General features: G+C 40.1%; 1 protein-coding gene and 1 long non-coding RNA gene across 4 annotated transcripts in view; one reads left to right on the top strand and one right to left on the bottom strand.

Annotated features, from left to right (window-relative positions):
- Positions 1-22,441, top strand: part of NF2 (NF2, moesin-ezrin-radixin like (MERLIN) tumor suppressor) — a 128,108-nt gene that overhangs the window by 73,877 nt on the left and 31,790 nt on the right. For all 3 annotated transcript variants that reach the window (XM_056821533.1, XM_001380149.5, XM_007490518.3), the window contains exons 5-8: positions 9,974-10,042; positions 11,307-11,389; positions 12,204-12,279; positions 20,936-21,070. In XM_056821533.1, the coding sequence (XP_056677511.1) occupies positions 9,974-10,042; positions 11,307-11,389; positions 12,204-12,279; positions 20,936-21,070 (363 nt within the window). The remainder of the gene's footprint in view (positions 1-9,973; positions 10,043-11,306; positions 11,390-12,203; positions 12,280-20,935; positions 21,071-22,441) is intronic.
- The window catches only part of LOC103103858 (uncharacterized), a 34,383-nt gene that overhangs the window by 3,699 nt on the left and 8,243 nt on the right, over positions 1-22,441 (bottom strand). The gene's annotated exons all lie outside the window — the stretch shown is intronic.

Here is a 22,441-nt window from a genome sequence, read left to right as displayed (position 1 = left end):
TGTTGAGGCCCAGAGAAAGGCCTCAAGTGAAATAGCAAAGAGGCTCCTTGTACTGGAGTAGTGTATGAAGAGAGAAACACTCGCCAAGGTAGCAAGGGGCCAGATTGTACAGCTTGTGTACCAGAAAAGTTTCTAATGGAGCTCCTTGAGGAGGGAAGTGGCCTGTGCTTGAGGAATACCAGTTTGATGGCTGTGTGGAAGCTAGATTAGAGGAGGCAATTTCAGAAAGGAGTGGATAGAAGAGGGCAGATTCAGAATTTCATGGAGGAGAAACAGACAACAATTGATTAGGGTCTGAGGGAGAGGAAAGAGTTGTTATTGTAACATTGAAGTTGAGAGTTTGTGTAACTGAACAGATGGTAGTACCCTCAACAGAAATAATGAAATTAGCAAGAGGGGAGAGTTTGGGGGGGATCCTGCTTTTGAGATGCCACGTGGCCATTCTTTTGGAGGTGTCCAGCTGGCACCGCAGACTCTTCATTTCCCATTAACTGCTCTGTTCCATTTTGACTTTGCTGCCCTCTCTGTAAAGCTCAGCACATAGAAACCCATCATCAGGAAATTGCATGAGCTTTGGTCCTCACACCTCATCAGGATCTTCAGTTGTCTCTGCATTTCTAGAGGACTGGAGGATGGGGGGGGGGAGAAACCAAAACCCAACTCTTCCCAAAGTCTCTATTTAAAGAAGGCTTATTAGCACTGCCAGCTCCTCATTTTCTACCAGCTGCACTGCTTAGTTTTGACTTCACCATCTTTATGCCCTCTGCTGGGGACCTTTTCTCCCTCCCTCTCTTCCCTTTGTAGCTTCCTTTTCGATGTCATCTTCCCCATTAAACTGTAAGTTCCTTGAGAGTAAGAACCATCTTTTCTTTTTCTTATTTGTATCCCTAGGGCTTAGCACAGTTCCTGGAAGACAGTAGGTACTTAATTGATGTTTATTTTGTTGTATTGCTTGTCCAAAAAGCAGTTAGGGATATAGGGCTAGAGTTCAGAGAAGAGTGAGACTAAATATTTAGAAAGCCTTCTTTATAAAGGTGGTGGATGATTGAATCCATAGAAATTGATGACATCATCGAGAAAGACTATGAAGATAGAAAAATGGATCCAGTACAGACCCTTAGGGCATGCTCGGGCACTTAAGGGGAGCAGGTGATAATGCTAGAGCAAAGGAAACTGAGGAGGGGCCAGACTGGTAGGAAGAAAACCGGTATCCTGAAAACCCAGGAAGGAAAATTGTGTCTAAGAGGAAGGTGGGAAAGGGCACAGTCTGCACTGTTCGTATTGCATGGAGAGAGCTTTTCAGTTGAGTGGTGTGGTCTGAAGCCAGATTGCCACGGGTTGAGAAATGAGTAGGAGGTAAGAAAGTGAAAGCAAGGAGATTAAACAGATTTTTCTAGGAGTTTGACTGTGAAAGGGAGGGAGCTCCGGAATGATAGCTTGAGGGGTAGTATCAAATTACTTTGGGCAACTAGGTGGCCCAGTGGATAGAGTGGACCGCTGGGCCTGCAGTCAGGAAGACTCATCTTCCTGAGATCAGCCACTTCCTAGTTAAGTCCCTTTACCCTGTCTGCCTCAGTTTCCCGTCTCTCACATGAGCTGGAGAAGGAAATGGCAAACCACTCCAGTATATCTGCCAAGAAAACCCCAAATGGAGTCACAAAGAGTCAGATAGGACTGAGCAACAAAAACAACATGGGGTGGGGGGGATCAGGGCACTTTTACTAAGCTGTAGGGAAGGGATCATCAGGTAAGGAGAGTTTGGAAATAGGATGAGGGTGGGAATAATTGAAGAGGCAAGCTCATGGAGAAGACTAAAGGAGGACGGGATCAAAGGCACTAACTAGTACAGGTGTTGGCTTTGCAAGAGGACTTCCTTTTCATTAGGACCTGGAGGAGAGGAAGAGAGAATTCACAAAGAACTTCAGTCTTTAGTCAAGTTTGAGGCAAGGATGTATGCTGAGAGTTAAGGAGAGAGCTGGGTAGGTGCTTGGAGAGGGGAGAAAGCTTTGCCAGATGTAGAAAGTAGGGGAGACGGTTGGTCAGGAAAGAGTAGAGGCTTTGGTGTGCAGCCCTGAACGTCTGTGTTTGACCATATGCAGCTGCACTTGTGAAGGAGAGGAATTGGTGGCTGGCAGGGTCCTCTAGGTAGTCAGCCAGGCAGTAACAAACAAGGGGATAGGGGATAGGGGACTGATTCAGAGGCTGAGGATAGTGGGAAGCTGAGCATCTTTTTGTAGCCTTGTTCTCTCCCCATACCAGGCGGTCTTCGACACAGCTGTCAAAGTGATTCCCAGCCTGGTCATCACACTGCCCACTCTGGAGCATTCATTTGTTCTCTATTGCCGAGAGGTCTTTGAAGTCTAGTAGCTAAGGCCTCCACCAGACTTCCTAGCCTTGTTTCATATGTGTGCATTCTACTTTCCACGTGTACTGAACTCTTTGCCCTCTCTTGCCTCTCCTCATGAGGGCCCCAAGCTGCCCCCATACTGGGGATGCACACCCTCCTCGTTTCTCCTCTTCTTTTGGTGCTTCTTGGTCTGAGAAACTTTCCCTAAGCTAACTAGGTAGAAGGGTTGTTTTACTTTGGATTCCTCCTTGGACCCCATCCCTCCCAGCTCTGTAGCATCATACTTAGCTTTGTGCTTGTTCTGTTTCCCAATGTGCTCCCTGTCCCCTGTCCTGCTAGAAGGTCAGCTTCTTCAGGGGGAGCAAAGTCATTGGCTTATCTCCCTTGTCTGCAGTTTATCTTGAGCCTTGAGATGGGAAATGATGTACCTAGCTAGGCTCACATAGCCAGGATGTGTCCAAGGTCCACTTGAATCTCTTTGAAGCTTCCTCTTTACTTGCCTGCAGTAGACACTTTAAAACTATTTCTCAAATTGAAGCTTTTTACCCATTGGCCTTGGGAAAGTACTCTCTAATGGATGGGTAAGCCACACAGAATGTGTGTGTGCTTTTTGAGTTCTAGTTCACTTGTCATAGTTTTTCTGCCTTTTCTCTTGCTATTAGCTGGCATCCCTTCCTGTTTTTAGTGTGACTACTTTTAACACTTACCCCTAACCCTAACCCTCTTCTCCTCTCTGAGTCAGGATGCTTTCAGATCAGAAATAAGTTTAAATCTCTTAGAACTCTATGTAAAATAGTTAGTAATCTCTGAATCTCTCCCTCCCTCCCCCCTTCCCCCCCCACCAGACCAGGTACTTCTATCTAGCTATATAGTAAGGGGGAGAATTCTTGACCAAACAAGGGATGGAGGCTATCATAAAAGATAAAATAGATTATTTCAAATATATGAAATTGAAAATAGAGGAACTTTTACATGAAAAATCAATATAACTAGCATTACAACAGAAGTAGTTGCTTGGGAATGCATCAAATGTCTCTGAGAAGAATTTAATATCCAAGTGACATAAATATATTTGACCAAAAGAATTAGAGATTATGAACACTGTGAAGATTAAATTTAACTCTCCCCTGATTATAACATGAAATTAATTCACTCTCCCCTGATTATGAAGATTAAATTGTAATCCTTGCCTATTTTTTTAGATTTAATCACCAAAAATGTAAACACCCCATTTCACACATTAAGTGGGAGGTCTGTGACCCACATGTGAAATAGTGGGTGACATATCAAAATCAATTAACTGCCTCCTGGGCAGGCCTAAAAGCAAAAGTGTCAACTGTGATTGGTAGACCTAAAAATTAGGGAAAGTGACACCAAAGAAAGTGCCTTTAAAAGGGACTGACAATTGCCTAAGTGCAGTTTGACATGGAACCTCCTGTGAGAGAGTTCTTCTACTGGGAGCTCTACTGGTAGTTCAACTTCTTGGAGTGGAGGCTGATAAAAAATCTGCTGACTGGACTGACACGTGGTGAGGGAAAAGCTAATTCTTAACTTCTGTTTTTTTCTGAAGAGACCAGCCTCAGGAAAGACCTATCCTCTTGAGAGACTTCCCCAGGTCCTCCGCGTTGCCAAGGCCAGCTGAAACTAACTCTGGGGGGGCAGGGTGGGGGTGGGGAGCAAGAGTAAATTACTTGGTGCTTAGGCTAGATATCTTGCCCTATCCTCTCTGATTTTTCTTACTTCATTCTTTCTATATTTTGTAAATAAATTGTAAAATAAATCTCTTTGTAATTAAATAAATTCCTGGCAACCAGTCTTAAATAATCAAGTCCAACCCTTTAAAAAATTAACCCCTTTCCCCCCTTACAACACTGAGAAGAACCTTTGAGAAAAAGAAGAATTGTAAACTGTTACTAACCAAAGGAAATCTTATTCCCAGTCATTAAGAAGAGATGCAAATTGAAGCCACCCTGAAGTTTTAGATTACAGATTGATGACTCCTTGTAAATTGACAAAGCTAACAAAAGATGGGAGTCATCTGTTTTGGGAGGAGTGGTGGAAGGACAGGCACATTGATATGCTATCAATGGACCAAGAGATGGGTCAAGGGGGCAACTCAGTGGATGGTGAGCCAGGCCTAGAGACGAGAGGTCCTGGGTTCAAATATGGCCTCAGACACTTCCCAACTTTGTGACTCTGGGCAAGTCACTTAACCCCCATTGCCTAGCCCTTACTGCTCTTCTGCCTTGGAGCCAATACACAGTATTGATTCTAAGACAGAAGGTGAGGGTTAAAAGAGGGAGAGAGAGATGGGTCCAACTGTTCTTACAAGTAATTTGGAATTAAGCTAAGAAATAATTAAAATGTCTGTCTCTTCTAACCAAGAGGGAGGGAGGGAAGAAATAAACATTCAAAAACCTCTGACAAAGGTCTAATTTCTCAAATTTATAAGGAGCTAAGTCAATTGTACAAGAAATCAAGTCATTCCCCAATTGACAAATGATCATGGGATATGAATAAGCAGTTCTCAGATGAAGAAATTAAATTATCAATAAACACATAAAAATGTTCTAAATCTCTTATAATTAGAGAAATGCAAATCAAAACAACTTTGAGGTACCACTTCACACCCAGCAAATTGGCTAACATAACAGCAAAGAAAGATAATGTTGGAGGGAATGTGACAAAATTGGGACATTAATGCATTGCTGGTGGACTTATGAATTAATCCAACCATTCTGGAAGGCAACTTGGAATTATGCCTAAAGAGCTTTAAAAGAATACCTGCCCTTTGATCCATCCATACCACTGCTGGGTTTGTACCCCAAAGAGATAATAATGAAAAATATTTGTACAAAAATATTTATAGCCACTCTCTTTATGGTGGCAAAAAATTGGGAAATGAGGGGGCGTCCATTGATTGGGGAATGACTGAACAAATTGTGGTATATATTGGTGATGGAATATTATTGTGTTATAAGGAATGATGATCTGGAGGAATTCCATGCGAACTGGAAGAACCTCCATGAACTGATGTAGAGTGAAATGAGCAGAACCAAGAGAACATTGTATACAGAAAGGAAAACAGTAGAATAATCCATTGTAATGGACTTGACTATTAGCAGCAATGCAATGATCCAGGACATTCCCAAGAGACTTATGAGAAGGAATGCTATCCACATTGAGAGAAAGAATTGTGAGGGTAAAAATGTAAAAGAAAAACATATGATATCACTTATCACGTGTATATATGATTTTATGATTTGGGATTTTGGCTTTAAAAGATGACAAAATTGAATAATATGGAAATGGGTATCAAGTGATTTGTACAACCGAGTGGAATTACTTGTTGGCTCTGGGAGGAGGGAGGGAAAAGAGGAGGGAAAGAAAATGAATCATGTAAACATATTTTTAAGATAATAAAATAAAAAAAAATTTTTAATGAAATACACATTCAACGTAGCACTTACTATGTGCTAGGCACTGTGCTAAGTGCTTTGCAGATATCTTGTTTAATCCTCACAACAACCCAGTGAGGTAGGGGATATTTTTATCCTTACTTTACACTGAGGAAACTAAGGCAAACAGAGGCTAAATAACTTGAGCAGTATCACAGAGCTAGGGGTGTCTGGCATGAGATTTGAACTCGTCTTCCTGACTCCAGACCCACCACTCTATCCACTGCACCACCTAGCTACCTACAAATATAATATACCCTAGAACAGTTGGTGGCTTTTTGTTCTAAAAAATGTTCTATAAACACCAGAATATTTAGAACATTATTTCTTTGTAGTTACAGAACTAGAATCACAGTAGGTGCTTGTTCACTAGAGAATTGACTGTATGGTGTGTGAACAGGGTGGATTATTATTAGACTAGGAGAAATTATGAATTCGGTGAAGCCTGGGAGACATAACTAATACAGTGAGCTAAGCAGAATCCAGCAAAGGATACACAATGGTTCCAATGATGAAAATGGAAAAAAAAATACAAATCAAAACTGAAGCTTGTGAAATGGTCATCTCTCATTTATCCTGTAAATGGCTTGTTTGTTTGACTTATGTTGTCTTCCCCCATCAGACCATGAGCTCCTGGACAACAGCTCTCTCCCACCTTTCTTTGTATCCCCAGGGCTTTAGCCCAGTGCCTGGCATGCAGTAGATGCTTAATAAATGTTGATAGAATGATTGCAGCAAGCTTGGCTTCAAAGAAGAGAGATGAGAGTGGGCATCTTCATTGTGCATTACAGCCATGGGGGACTATGGTATACACAGGAACATCTGCTTAGTTTTCTGAATTACTTTTTTTTCTTCTTGGGATTTTTTTTAAAGGTTGGGTTTTTTGGAGGGTGTGGAGAAATGAATGTAATGTCAAAGGATCAGTAAAAAGTTTTAAAAGGAAGAAAAAAAATAGAGTGGGTTTATGCTGCTCATGTTATTCCACTCAAGAAGACACTAAGGTTTCATTTTGGGAATTTAGGCCTCTCCAGTCTGATATTTACTTTTTAAAAAAATTCTTACCTTCTGCCTTAGAATTGATACTAAGTATCAGTTCCATGACAGAAGAGTGGTAAGGGCTAAGTGACTTGCCCAGAGTCTCACAGATAGGAAGGGTCTAAGGACAGATTTGAACCCAGGACCTCATGTCTTTGATGTCACTTAACCCCCATTGCCTAGCCCTTACTGCTCTTCTGCCTTGGAGCCAATACACAGTATTGATTCTAAGACAGAAGGTGAGGGTTAAAAGAGAGAGAGAGAGATGGGTCCAACTTACAAGTAATTTGGAATTACTATGTAATTTGGGCTCTCTATCCACTGAGACACTAATTGCTCCCGGAGAGTTACTTTTTCTGGACTTCATACTTTCTTCATTTTGATGAACATTCTAATGGGTCAACAAATTATTTTTTCCAATTATATTCACAGCTTAGTAGATGTCTTTGTAAATTTTCCTATGGTATAGACTTTATAAAGAATAAAATTTTTTCAATTGAAAAATGAGAAGAAAAAAATAAACTTATTTTGGTAAAAAGAAAAATCAGAATTACAGATGTAATTCAAAGGAAACAGCATAGCTTGCCTTTGCCTTGGTCTTTTAACACAGTTCACAGATATTTATTACAGTCCTTGTGGCCATCGTCCTTTTGGTTGGGCCATGTGGTCACACAAGTTGAGATGCAGGAAGATTCAGCAGCCCTCAGGACACTTCGTTTCAAGTGACAGGGACCCTTCTCCTCGGGCAAAGCCATTCATTTCCCCTCTCACTGAACCTGTTTGCAGCTTCCACTCAGTTGCTCCTGGTCCTGCCTCTTGGTCCAGGCAGAAAAGTGGCCCTTCCTCCCCACATGATGGCCTGTGACATATTTGAAGGCATCTCTCATGTCCCACCTGAGTCTTCTCTTCCCTAGGGCAGAAATTCCCCGTTTCTTCCATTGACCTTCCTATGTCATGGACTCAAGGCCCTTGCTCATCATCCTGGTTGCCCTCCTCTGGACACTTTCTAGCTTATTCATGTTCTTAAACTCTGGCGCCCGGACCTTTCTCTTTGTATCGCCAGGCCCAGCCCAGGGCCTGGCCCGTAGTAGGTATCAAATGCATGCTTGTCCTTGAAATCAGCATGGGTTGGTAGCAAGAGAACTCTCCTGGGAATTGGGTACCTGAATTTTAGTCCTGGCGCTGTCCTTCATCCCTCGTTTGACCTCACGCAAGACAGCTTACCTCTTGGGAAATGAACGGATTGGACAAGACGATCTCTCAGGCTCTTCTCCTCGGAAAATCGCGCAGTTAAATGGTCAGTCCCTCTGCCATGTGTTCAAGGCATATAGCTATTGAATAAAGTGATGCTCATAAAACCACATTGTGGAAATCGCTCTGAAGTGCTACATTTAGGAACACTTTTTAGAGAGACCGTTAAATGCAAAAATGGATACATCAAAGTAGCTTTACTGCTGTAAGTAGAACATGTTAAATGGAGAAGTCATTGTTTTTTCAGAGCTCTCTTTAATTCCCCAATATTGCTCAGATGTAATGCGTTTGGTAAATGGGCAGTTTGCCAGGCAGTACAGACAGTAATGGGAGACTCAGTCTCATGAGTTTCTTGGACTTGGCGTTTAGAGCGTTAGCTTTGCTTGTGTGCGTTGGCATTTTGGCTACTAGCACTGGCTCCACAGATGCCTGTGGAAGTCTGTCTTGGACTCCTGTGTGTGCCTTCCTCCTCCTAAATGGTAGAGGCTGGCGATTGCTACTCACCACATTGTATATCAGGCAGAAGGTGGATGAGACGGTAACTTTGTTGAATCTTAGATCTTGAAGGGACTTGGTTTCACCTTCTCCACCCTACCCCCACCACCATTTTATAGATGAGGAAAACTAGGCCAAGGAGGGAGACAGATTTGCCCAGGTTTCCATAAGTAGTAAGCAGGTCATAGCTTTAGAACTTGAAGGGACCTTAGAAGTCATCTAGTCCAACCCTCCCATATCACAGAAGAGAAAACTGAGGCCCAAAGAAGAGAAATCCCAACCTCAAGGTCACAGTCAATGGCAAAGCAAGGATTGGAACCCAGGCCCTCAGACTCCAGCTCCAGTACTCTTTCAGCCTTAACTCAGTGATTGATTTATTAATGTAGCTGCCCTCTTTTTTTGGTGGTAGTTATATTTGTTCAACATGCCTTACTTCTTTTGCTTGGTCAGTAATCTTTTGCTAACAGGACAAATGTTTGTAGAGAGTTCATGATAGAATACTGAGCTTTGCTAGTCCAGATGAGACGATGGGAGCATGTCAACCAGCACCCACTGTTGTGAATGCCAGTGATTTAAAGGCATGATTTGTTTTATATTCTCCTGCATGCCTCATTTGTAAATAATGTCAGTTTTGATTTTCTAACTAGTCAAACTTTCATGTCCTAGGAGAAAAGAAGGATGTTTTTTTATCATGAAACAAATTTCTAAGTTGTTATCATTGAATGAATGAATGAATGAATGAATGAATGCAGTAAAATGCCTGAGCCCCTATTTCTGACTTCTGTATTCACTGACTTGCCTGCAACCTTGAGAAAATCAGCTAACCTTTTTACTTGTTTCTTTGTCTATAAAACAGAAATGATAATACTGACATTCAATTTTTTTAATTCTTTTTTTTTTTTTAAGTACTTTTCAGGGCTCTGAGGAAGAGTTATTTAAAAACATTACATGTTTTATTTTTGTGGCCTCATAGATAGTCTTCATTCCAGTTATCAACCATTTATCATTGTTTGTGTTGTAAATAGATTATGCTATTATCCTCACATTGCATCCAACAATTTACACAGCCTTTTTCTTTTTAAGGGAAAAATTAATGTTTTAGCAGAAATTGCTTTCTTTGAAAGTTAGAAAACAGGGTCACCATTTCTGTGCCTCTGCATTTTCTGATTAGCACATCACCCAACCTGCCCCTGTGGGATTTGGCAACTCAATACATAGATAGGATCAGCTTTGTATTTCTAGCTAGGGATAACAAATTGGTAACATTTAAATCTTGACTTGTGATCAGAACTGAAATGCTTTGAGAATAACAGAAAGGGAAGAAACTTGTTTGGAAATAAATGTCACTCATATTGTCTCTCAGTTGCATGCTTTCCTTTTCCTATAGTATGGTGACTATGACCCCTCTGTTCACAAGCGTGGGTTTTTGGCGCAAGAGGAGCTGCTTCCAAAAAGGGTAAGGAAATCATCACTGGGTTTGAATGGGCCCCTTTGGGAAGCCTAGGCAAATACCCATTTTAAAGAAAGCAAGCCAGAAAATGAAGAGGACCTTGGGAAGTCTATGACAGAAGACTTCTAAGAGTTTTTAGGTATTCTTAATAAGTCTTGAACATAGAATTTTGAGAATTGGGAAGATTAAATTTGGTGCTCCTTGGACCTTGACCAAAGGCCAGTTGCTTCCAGCAGGCTTTTCATATTGATTTAGGGATGAGAGAGATATCTTACTCAGTGAGTATTGGTTCAAGTAGTGATTGGCTAAATCGTGCATGATATTTTCCTTAAGTCAGAGGATGAGGCAACCTGAATTTTGAGGTTAGTAAAGTGGAATCAGGATTAAACTGAGCAGTTGGTTAATATAAATTAGAGAGGAAAAAAAATTTTTTTTGGACTCTTGCCTTCCACCTTAGAATCAGCGCTGTATATTGATTCCAAGGCAGAAAAGCAGCAAGGGCTAGGTAATTGGGATTAAGTGACTTGCCCAGGTTCACATCACTTAGACACTGTCTGAGGCTAGATTTGAGCCCAGGACCTTCCATCTCCAGGCTTGGTTCTCTATCCACTAGACCACCTAGCCGTCCCGAGAAGTTTGTGAGAATAATACTTGTATGTTGCCCCTTTAGTTCAATGACAGTATAATCACCTATTGGTGCATCATGTGTATAGTAGGTCTGCTCCTGCTACACTGCTTAACAAAAACCTTGATGTCGTGTCTTTGGCCTTCACCTGTTTACTTGGTGGTTTCCACGAGTGCTGAGCAGGGGAAGCCAATCGTGCATACATGTGATTGAAATATAGATTGAGATATATAGATATATATATCTACATATAGATATAGGCTGTCACTAGAAATTTCTTCCCCAGTGTTAGTCAATCTTGGATTTCATTCACATGGAGGACTCACTTCATGAATGCACATTGCACTACCTTCTTGCATTAAATAGGTATTTTGATGAGTTGTGACCAAAAATAAATAAAGTTTTGTGGCATACTTGATGATCTTTTTGAACTTAGCTTATTTCTCAATGAGAGATGTGGAGTTACTAGAACCTGCCAGAGCTTGCCTGCCAAGGATTGCCTTTGAGAATCTTGGCACTCCCTCCATGCTGTCGGGCCTCTGGAGGGAGAAGGAAGGCTTAGCTGAAAGGTCTTTCTGGTTTTTCTTTGCAGTCTGAATTGGGTGGTGTGTATAAGTATATACATGCTGGTTTACTTTTTTGTAGGTAATAAATCTGTATCAGATGACACAAGAGATGTGGGAGGAGAGAATTACCTCGTGGTATGCGGAGCATCGAGGCAGAGCAAGGTGAGCCTCCCAAAGGAAATGATGTGATAGATGTCTTACCTAGTCAGCTGGACACTGCTAGTTCCTGTTCAGTGAGTAAGTAGGATCTGAGCCAGCCTTTCTGGGCTGTAAATAACTTTTCATGGGAAACATCGTAGTTAATATGCACTTAGGATGTTTGGTTGCAAGGATTTGGGAGTAGAGCCACACATCTGACAGTGCAACCAGCCCTAGCAAAGAAAGAGCCTTCTGTAGTTCTTCTGGGTGCTTAATCTGTCCCTTTGAAAGAAGCAGCTTGTAAAAGATGAATTAAAGTCTCAAATCAGGGTCACCAGACATGACTGCCTGGGACTGAAGCAAATGGAAATGTTTTTGTGTGGCTTCAGATAGCATCACTTTTGACTTGGGATGAAAAGTATGAATTTTGAAGTATTGGTCTCCTTCCATTAAACCTAAAGTAAATTAGCTGGAAAGTTACCTGGAATACTGATTTCAATTCCCTGTAACTGCATGAAGAGCTTCCTTATGGCTAATATTATCTAAAACTTTGATAAAATGATGCATTCCTGTGACATTCATCAGGGTACTTGTAGAGAGGATTCATATTTCAGTAGGTGGTTGGATTAGATGATTTCTGAGGTCCCGTCTGATTTTAAGAGGATGTGACTATTCCCCTATTTTATGAGTATGAAGTCTTTCTTGCTGCACTCTTGAGGCAGCCTAAAGTTACTCTTAGGGCCCAGAACCTTACCTTTCTGAACAGAGACTCTTTGCAGGATCATCCTTTACCCTTCTTACTTAGCAGCTATTACATTGCCTTTCATTGTCCTCACAGAGATGAAGCTGAAATGGAATATTTGAAGATTGCCCAGGACTTGGAAATGTATGGTGTGAACTACTTTGCAATCCGGGTGAGTTAATTCTGTGTCTCTTTATTGTACCCAATAATCTAATCCAATAAACCTTTATTAAGAACCTCTGATATGCTGGATCCTGTGCTAAACACTGGGGATACAATAAAAAAAAAGAAAAGAAAGAAAATTCAGTGCTCCACCTTTGAGTCAGAGAGGAAAGGAAGTTGAGGGAGGTGATCTCTTAAGGCCTGAGTCAGCAGCATGGTGGTGAGTTTAGAAATGATGAGCTTTTCCTGGGAGGGGCATCTTATCCCCTGCCTCTGAGACCAGGACCTGATTGCTTGAGCATTCCAGGCAGTTGGTGGTACCATGTAGGCTCTGGGGTCAGTGGGAATAGACAGAGGAGGGAGGGAGAGAATGAAAAAGCCTAAAGCTTGGCATAGTGCCTTCCCATCCCTAGGTGAGCAGAGCCCAAATTTAACATAAAGTTCAATGTCAAGAAATATACTGGAAAATTGAGAAAACAACCAAAAAAATAACCTGACCATGAAAGGCTATTATAGTGGCAAAAACTTAGAAGACAACAATGTAAAAACTGCTACAAGCAACAAAAATGCTATTGGCCCCAGCCCAACAAGAATTCCTGGGAGACTTAAAGAAAGTGATCAGTAGTAGAGGAAAAAATGAGAGATTTAAGAAAATTACAAAAAGAGAATTATCAGCTTGGTTTTTTTTTTTTTAAGGCACCAAAAATATTGAAGAAAATAACATCTTAAAAACCAGAATTGGCCTAATGGTAAAAGAGGCACAAAAATCAACTAAAGGAAAAAATTCATTAAAAGCAGAATAGCCTAAGTGAAAAAAGGGGCACAGTGACTCACTGAAGAAAATAATTCTTTAAAAATTAGAACAAGGAAGGATTTTATAGTGGAGGGGGAAATGAGGGAGTATCAGGCAATTCTTGAACCTACTCTCATTGGGATTGGTTCAAAAAGGGAATAATATATAAACACACTTAGTTGGGTATAGAAATCTGTCTTACCCAATAGAGAAATAGAAGGGGAAGGGGATAAGAGATGTAAGTGTTAAGATTCTTAGAATGCTATGGAAATAGGTTTTGAACAACAATACATGTTTAACCCAGTGGAATTGCTTGTCTGCTCTGGGAAGGGGGAAGGAAGAGGGATGGGAAAAATCATGAATCATGTAACCATGGGGGAAAATCATCTAAATTAATTAATTTGAGATAAATAAATAAACAAAATAGCATAAAAAATTCTTAGAATGCCAAAGAAAGGGATATAGGCTAGTGTTTTTTTTTTAAACCCTTACCTTCCATCTTGGAGTCAATACTGTGTATTGGCTCCAAGGCAGAAGAGCAGTAAGGGCTAGGCAATGGGGGTTAAGTAACTTGCCCAGAGTCACAAAGCTGGGAAGTGTCTTGAGGCCAAATTTGAACCCAGGACCTCCCATTTCTAGGCCTGACTCTCAATCCACTGAGCCACCCAGCTGCCCCCCAATATAGACTAGTATTAAATTTTTACCTAAGGAATAATTTAAAAAAAGGCAGATTAAGAGAAGATCAAAAACAAAACAGACTTTTAAAGAGAGACGGGATAAAAAAAGAAATATAAACAGAAGAAAATAACAGTAATTATAACTAAATGTAAATAGGATGAGCTAACTCATAGAATGGAAGTGGATAGTAGAATGGATTAAAAACTGGACTCCAACAAAATATTGTTTACAATTTACATTTGAAACAGAAAGACACAGGGTTAAAAAAAGGGATGGAGCATTATTTTTTTTTTCAGCCAAAATCAAACCACAATCTCAGACAAAGCAAAAGAAAAAAAAAAGACCTAATTAAAAGAGATAATCAGGGAAACTACAATTTTGAGGGCAGCTAGATGGCTCAGTGGATGTGTGATCTTGATCAAGTCACTTAACCCCCATTGCCTAATTCTTAATATTCTTCTCCCTTAAAAACAACACACTGTATTGATTCTAAGATAGAAAGGAAGGGCTTTTGTTTTAAGAGAGAAAAAGAAAGAAGCTACATTTTGCTGAAAGACATAATGACAGTCAAAAAATTTTACATCAATATTCTCTGATAAAGGTCTCATTTCTTAAATATATTGAGAATCATCAAATCACATTTATAAAAAAAGAGCCATTTCTCAATTGATAAATGGTCATATGAACAAGCAGTTTTCAGAAGAAGAAATCAAAGCTACTTATAGTCATATAAAAATGCCTAAAGCATTATTGATTTTTGTTGTTGTTCAGTCGTTTTTCAGTCATGTCAGACTCTTTGTGATTCCATTTCAGTTTTTTTGTTTGTTTGTTTTTTTTTATAAAGATACTGGAATGGTTTGCCATTCTCCAGCTCATTTTACAGATGAGGAAACTGAGACAAACAGGGTTAAGTGATTTACCCATGGTCACCCAGCTAATACATATCTGAGGCCAGATTTGAACTTATGAATATGTCTTCCTGACTCCAGGCCTGACACTCTATCCACTGTGCCACCTATCTGAGGGAAAATGGGTATATTAATAAACTATTTGTGGAGTTGTAAACTGGTCCAGCCATTCTGGAATACAATTTATAACTATGCTTAAAGGGCTATAAAATTGTGCCTATCCAGCATTTCCACTATTAGGTCTGTATCCCAAAGAGATCAAAGGAAAAAGGTATCTCCAAGTACAAAAATATTTATAGCAATTCTTTCTGGGATGGCAAAGAATTGGAAATTGAGGGGAATGGTTGAACAAGTTATAGCATATGATTGTGATGGAATACTATTATGCATAAAAATGATGAGGAGAGTGGCTTCAGAAAATCCTGAGATGACTTATGAGAACTGATGCAAAGTGAAGTGAGAACAGGGAGAGCATTGTGCACAGTAGCAGTAATGTTATAATGATGATCAACTGGGAAAGGCTTGGCTGCTCTGATGAATACAGTGATCCAAGACAGTTCCAGAGGACTCATAATGTCGTAATTCTACCCACCTCCCAAGAGAGAACAGATGAACTCTTAAGTGTAAACTGGAACATTATATTCTCATTTAATTTTTCCTCACTTTATTTTTTTTCCTTTTAAACATTATTTTATTTGGTCATTTTCAAACATTATTCATTAGAAACAAAGATCATTTTCTTTTCCTCCCCCACCCCACCCCTCCCATTGGTGATGCGTGATTCCTCTGGGTATCACATGTGCCCTCAATCCGAACTCATTTCCATGTTATTGGTTTTTGCATTATGTTATTCATTTAGTCTCTCCTCAATCATATCCCCTCCACCCCTGTAGTCAAGCTGTTGCCTTTCCTCAGTGTTTTTACTCCCACAGTTTGTCCTCTGCTTGAGGATAGTGTTTTTTCTCCTAGATCTCTGCAGATCGTTGAGGGACATTGCATTGACACTAATAGAAAAGTCCATTACGTTCGATTGTACCACAGTGTATCAGTCTCTGTGTACAATGTTCTCCTGGTTCTGCTCTTTTTGCTCTGCATCACTTCCTGGAGGTTGTTCCAGTCTCCATGGAATTCCTCCACTTTATTATTCCTTTTAGCACAATAGTATTCCATCACCAACATTTACCACAATTTGTTCAGCCATTCCCCAATTGAGGGCATCCCCTCATTTTCCATTTTTTTGCCACCACAAAAAGTGCAGCTATGAATATTCTTGTATAAGTCTTTTTCCTTATTATCTCTTATATCTCTTATTATCTCTATATTATCTACAAACCCAGCAGTGCTATGGCTGGATCAAAGGGCAGACAGTCTTTTATCACCCTTTGGGCATAGTTCCAAATTGCCCTCCAGAATGGTTGGATCAATTCACAACTCCACCAGCAATAAATTAATGTCCCAACTTTGCCACATCCCCTCCAGCATTCATTACTTTCCATAGCTGTCATGTTAGCCAGTCTGCTAGGTGTGAGATGTTACCTCAGAGTTGTTTTGATTTGCATCTCTCTGATTATCAGAGATTTAGAACACTTTTTCATGTGCTTATTAATAGTTTTGATTTCTTTGGCTGAAAACATGAAAAAAATTCATGTCCCTTGCCCATTTATCAATTGGAGAATGGCTTGATTTTTTTGTACAATTGCTTTAGCTCTTTATAAATTTGAGTAATTAGACCTTTGTCAGAGGTTTTTGTTATGAGGATTGTTTCCCAATTTGTTGCTTTCCTTCTAATTTTAGTTACATTGGCTTTGTTTGTACCAAAACTTTTTAATTTGATGTAATCAAAATTATTTATTTTACATTTTGTGACTCTTGGTTTTAAAGTCTTTCCCTTCCCAAAGGTCTGACATGTATACTATTCTGTGTTCATGTAATTTAGTTATAGTTTCCTTCTTTATGTTCAAGTCATTCACCCATTCTGAGTTTATCTTGGTGTAGGGTGTGAGATATTGATCTAAACCTAATCTCTCCCATGCTGTCTTCCAATTTTCCCAGGAGTTTTTGTCAAATAGTGGATTTTTGTCCCAAAAGCTGGGGTCTTTGGGTTTGTCATAGACTGTCTTGCTGAGGTCACTTACCCTAAGTCTATTCCACTGATCCTCCTTTCTGTCTCTTAGCCAGTACCAAATTGTTTTGATGACCACTGCTTTATAATATAGTTTGAGATCTGGGACTGCAAGGCCACCTTCCTTTGTTTTTTTTTGTTTTTGTTTTTGTTTTTCATTATTTCCCTGGATATCCTCTCACTTTATTTTTGCAATATGGCTAATATGGAAATGTTTTGTATGATTTCATTTATTTAATTGATAATATTTTGCTTGCTTCCTCAGTAGGTGGAGGATGGTTGAGAGGGAGAGAATTTGAAACCCAATATAGAAAATATATATATAAAAACCCCAAATAGAAAAGAATATCTAAAATAAATAGAAAATTTTGCTTCTGACCATTTCCTCTTTTAATCTGCCTTCTTTTTGATCACTTCCTCCCTTTTCTTAGCCCCATTCTCTTTCTACTTCCCTGTTGAGTAAAATGGATTTCTATAATCAATTATTAAATGCGTCTGTATTGATTTCTTTGAAACAATTCTGGTGAGAGTGATTGTTATCGCAACTCCTTTCCCTTCCCCCTTCTCCTAGAGCATCCCTCTTTCTCACCTCCTTTTTAAATTTTGTATGTGTGTGTGCAATCATCCCAACATAGTCAACTCACACTCATGCCATCTGACCTTGTAGACTCCTAATGGCCCTAGGAATGATAATATTCTTAGGAATTACATGTATCTTCCCATGTAAAAATATAAACAGTTTATTATGTCCTTTATGGTTTCTCTTTCATGTTTACCTTTTTAGGCTTCTCTTGAATCTTGTGTCTGAATGTTAAATTTTATATTCAGCTCTGAGGTTTTCATCAGGAATGTTTGAAAGTCCTTTATTTTGTGAAATTTCAATTCCACCCCACCCCCACCCCAAAAGGATTACCCTCAGTTTTGGAATCCTAGCTCCATCACCTTCCAGAATATCATATTCTAAGCCCTCTGGTAAGGGCCAAGCAATGACAGTTAAGTGACTTGCCCAGGGTCACACAACTAGGGAATGTCTGAGGCCATATTTGAACCCAGGACCTCTTGTCTCTAGGCCTGACTCTCAATCCACTGAGCCACCTAGCTACTCCCTAAGAAAAAATTGTTTTAAATGCTTTGATCTACATTCAGACTAACAGTTCTTTATCTGGAGACATTTTTTATCATGAATCCTTCCCAATTGTCTTGGATCATAGTATTGCAGAGAATAGCTAAATCATTCACAATTGATCATCCTTACAATATTGCTATACAGTGTTCTCCTGGTTCTGCTCACTTTATTTCGCATCAATTCATATAAGTCTTTCTAGTTTTTCCTATTCTTTATTTTTTAAAACTTTAATAGCTATATTGACTCAATGGAAAGGAATATTTTTGTCCCTTTATTTAAAATCAACTAACGCTAAAAAAAAGTGGAAAAAGTATACTCACATTTATTTATCATTTAATGTATTTCATTTATTTATTTATTCGTTCATTCATTCGCTTATTTTTTTTTTAGTGAAACCCTTACCTTCTGTCTTAGAATTAATACTACGTATTGGTTCCAAGGCAGAAGAGTGGTAAGGGCTCGGCAATGGGGTTAAGTGACTTGCCCAGGGTCACACCTCTAGGAAGTGTTTGAGGTCAGATTTGAACCCAGGACTTCCTGTCTCTAGGCTGGTTCTTAATCCACTGAGCTACCCTGCTGCCCCATTTAAAGTATTTTATGATTAGACAGAGGGATTGTGAATCTTAGGCTAGTCGTACATACCTGTTCCCAAAGTGTTCCAAAAAAAGAAGATTCATCTCTGCTTAGTAGCTGGATTATGCTAACTGCTCATAATCATATGGTGCTTTACATATGTTACCTGATCCTCAAAATATCTCTGGAGGCAGCTAGAGCAAGTGTCATTATCCCAGCTTTACAAATGAGGAAACAAGGACCAATGACTCCTGCAGCTCTTCATAAGCTAGTGAGTGTCTGAATTGTGCCTAAATCAGGGATCTTCAGGTAAAGCCCAGAGCGCCCTTTCCACTCTATTCTGCTTACCTTCTTTAGAATCACTGTGCCTTCTGAATAGCCTCCCGTCTGTCATCCTATGCTCTTGACTCAGAGTTCGATTTCTGGGTCATCAGGAAGTGGGTGAGTGGAGCGGTGTGCCTTCCCCATCTTCCTTGGTGGGAGCATCCTCTACATATGAGAAACCCTGTGGGGCTGTGACATGAACACCATCTCCAGGATCAGGTGGAGTTAATATTAAGTTGGACTGAGAATTTCTGTGACCATTCCGACTGTAGCTTGTCAAGTATGTAATTACCTTTTTAAAAATTGAATCAAATCAGTTACAGTTCCTTCCACCACTCTTGAGTAAGGATAACTTTATTTAAGTTTACCTTCTATGTCACTGATGTAGTGGTTGTTTAATTACAATTACAAATTACAGTTTTATCAGAGAACTTCACTGCACCACTTCTTAGTGTTGGTCTTTAAATTCTCACTTTAAAAAAAAGTTTAATTTAGTTTTAAAAGATTTTCATTAAAAAAGAAAAAAGAAAGCTCTTGTAACAAGTGGGCATAGACAGACAAAACAAATTCCTCTATTTGTCTTAGTCTATCTCCTGAGTCCATCACTTCACTGTCAAGAGAGCTTGACTGCTTCCTGATGGGTCATCTGGAATTGGTTGATCATTGCAATGATCCGAGTTCTCTAGTCTTTCTAAGTTGTTTATTTTTATTGTGCTGTCATTGTTGAATAAATATCCTGGTTCTGTTTACCCCACTCTAAGTCAGTTTAGACAAGCCTTCCCATGTTTCTCAGAAACTGTCCCCTTCATCATTTCTTATTGCGCATTGTATAATTGGGGAGGACACCCTTAGCTTCCAGTTCTTTGCAACCACCACCAGAGCTGTTATAAATGCTTCTGTACACGTGGATCCTTCTTCTTTATCCCTTAGGGTCATAGAACGAGTAGTAAGTAGCACCACTGGGTCTTAGGGTTAGCACAATTTGGTACCTCTTTGGGTGTAGTTAGTACAGAATGGCTGTACAAAGTCAATGCTCCACCACTAGTACATTAATGTGCCTGTTTTCCCATGGCCACTCCAGCATTTGTCAACCATGCCAGTCTGTGGAGTATAAGGCAGGACATCAAAAGTTTGCCTTTTTCCCAAGTATTAGTAATTTGAAGCATTTTTTCATATGCCTATAGAGAGTTTGTATGTCTTCCCGGGAGAAATGCATATTCCTGTCCCTTGACCATTTGTATCTGTTGGAGAATGGCTCTTAGTCTAGATTTTAATCAGTTCTTTAGTCTTGGTGACCAAGGCTTCTTGGGTTCCATACATGTCTTGGAAGTGATGAAGTCAAAGATTTTTTCCACCTAGTATTTGTTTCCCTTTTAATTTGGACACATTGGTTTTGTTTGTGCAAAAATGTTTAAGTGGTGTGTAATCAAAATTACAACTTTGTGATTCTGTCACTTGTTTGGTCATGAATTCTTTCCTTATCTGACAGCTCATTTTTTCCTGGCTCCCTTCATTTGGTTACGGTTTCTTTATGTCTAAAGCATGTATCCATTTGGGTCTTAACTTGGTATGTGGCATAAGGCAGGGGTCTATATTCCTAATTTCTGCCAGACTACTTTACTGTTTTCTGGGCAGTTTGTGTCAGTTAGTGAATTTTTAGCCTAGTAGCTTGGGTCTTTGGGTTTGTTTTAAATTTTCCATTTCCCCCCCTTCTCTCTTAGAATCAGTACTAAATATCCATTCCAAAGCATTAAAGGACTAAGGACTAGGCAATAGGAGTTAAGTGACTTGCCCATGGTCATAAAGCTAGGAAGTATCTGAAATCACATTTGAACCCAGGATCTGTCAACTCCAGGCCTGACTTTCTATCAGCCAAGGCATCTAACTAACTGCCCCTTAAATTTTCTTTTGATGTAAATAAATAAGCAGCTCTAAAATGCATGTCCTTTCTTTAGCCTGTGGATATTCTTTGAGCTAGTATTATTCCCTTAGGAAACCACAGGCTACCCTCTCTGGGTTAACCAACTGTCGCATGTTCATCTGGAACCATTTGAAATTTTACTGTATGGATCTTGTTAAAGGTGAATAAAATATTTTGTTTGGGATGGAACTGACAGTGGCTTTTCTTTATTCAATATACAGAATAAAAAAGGCACAGAACTACTTCTGGGAGTGGATGCTCTGGGCCTCCACATATATGACCCTGAAAACAGACTGACCCCCAAAATCTCCTTCCCTTGGAACGAAATCCGGAACATCTCTTACAGCGACAAAGAGGTAGGAACTGACCCTTCTGTTACCCAGTAACTAATCAGAAACTGCATTTGGCTCCCTTGCTAGAAGCACCCTTGGGCAGACTTTATTTCTTACATCAGAATTCCTGAATTCGAGAGCTTTTGGTTGTTGATTTTTATACTCTACAGAGCAGCCGCATCTTCTCTTTTCAGAGAGAATCCCCAAACCCCACTGTTGATTTCTAGCTTAGGAGACAAGAGGCTTAACCTGGCAGGGCTTATTGACACCATTAAGTGCAATGAAAAATGAACATTTCTAATCAGTGGGTAGATGTTCTGTTCCAGGCTAGAAAATCTTTTCGGGTTTCAAGACTGGCTAGGCAGGTGAAAACTAGAACTTCCTGAGGCCCTCTCCTCTGGCCAGTCCTCTATCACATGACTCGTGGGGTCTATGCTGGCCTGGAAAGAGTGTTAAAACAAGGAAGCCTAGTGTTTGCGTGTAAGCTGTGTGACTCCACACAAGTCATTTGTGCTTTCTTAGTCTGTTTCCTCACTTGTAAAATGGGGCTAAAAAAATATTAGCCATCTTAACCTTCCAGGGTTGTTGTGTGTGCAACACCGTAGAGCTTTACAGCAGTGTGAGAGATTCTTCTCTAGTGTTTTCCCTCTAACAATCCTGGCAGAGGCAGGTTGTACAGGGATTACCGTTTCCATTTTTACAGATGAGGACACTTGGATTCGGACATGTTAAGATTCTTGCCCAGGGTAACGTAGGTCAGTCGTGTGGCCCACCGCACTCTGGAGTGCAGCTTGAACCGCATCCGAATGTTATTAGGAAATAGTTCACAAAATAAACAAAAACGCAATAAAATGCAGAGAATGTTACGTTTAAAAACTCAGTTACTACACGCCCACAGGGCTCCTCCGGTATGTATGGCTTAATGGTCCCCACTGGTGTAGATGATATTTAAAAGAAGCAGAGGTGGAATTTGCCACTGGCATTTGGCGCTACAGACCTGGCTGGGTTGGAATCCCACCGAAGACACTCATTCTGTGTCCGTGGGCTGGTTATTTAGCCTCCACTATTTAAACCTCAGAGTTTTCTCATCTGTAAATGGGGATAAGAATGCTTGCACTCGGCTTTGTGAGATTATGGATCCGTTGTTGTTCGTGTGTACGCTTGTGTCTGATGCCACCTGACCCGGTGGTCCAACTGCCCAAGGGATCTTCTTGGCGCAGGTACTGGAGTGGTTCGTCGTGTCCTTCTCCAGTTTCATGCAAGCAAGGGTTAAGTGACGTGCCAGGGGTCCCACAGCTAGTTACGTGTCTGAGGTCACATTTCAACTCTGGTCTTTCTGAGTCTAGAGCCAGCACTCTACTCTCTGGTCCTTTGTAGATATTAAAGAGCTCTGCA

Source organism: Monodelphis domestica, chromosome 3 (assembly GCF_027887165.1).
Source record: "Monodelphis domestica isolate mMonDom1 chromosome 3, mMonDom1.pri, whole genome shotgun sequence".
Classification (NCBI taxonomy): Eukaryota; Metazoa; Chordata; class Mammalia; order Didelphimorphia; family Didelphidae; genus Monodelphis; species Monodelphis domestica.
Note: the sequence above shows the minus strand (reverse complement) of the source record. Positions and strands in the feature narration are given on the sequence as shown.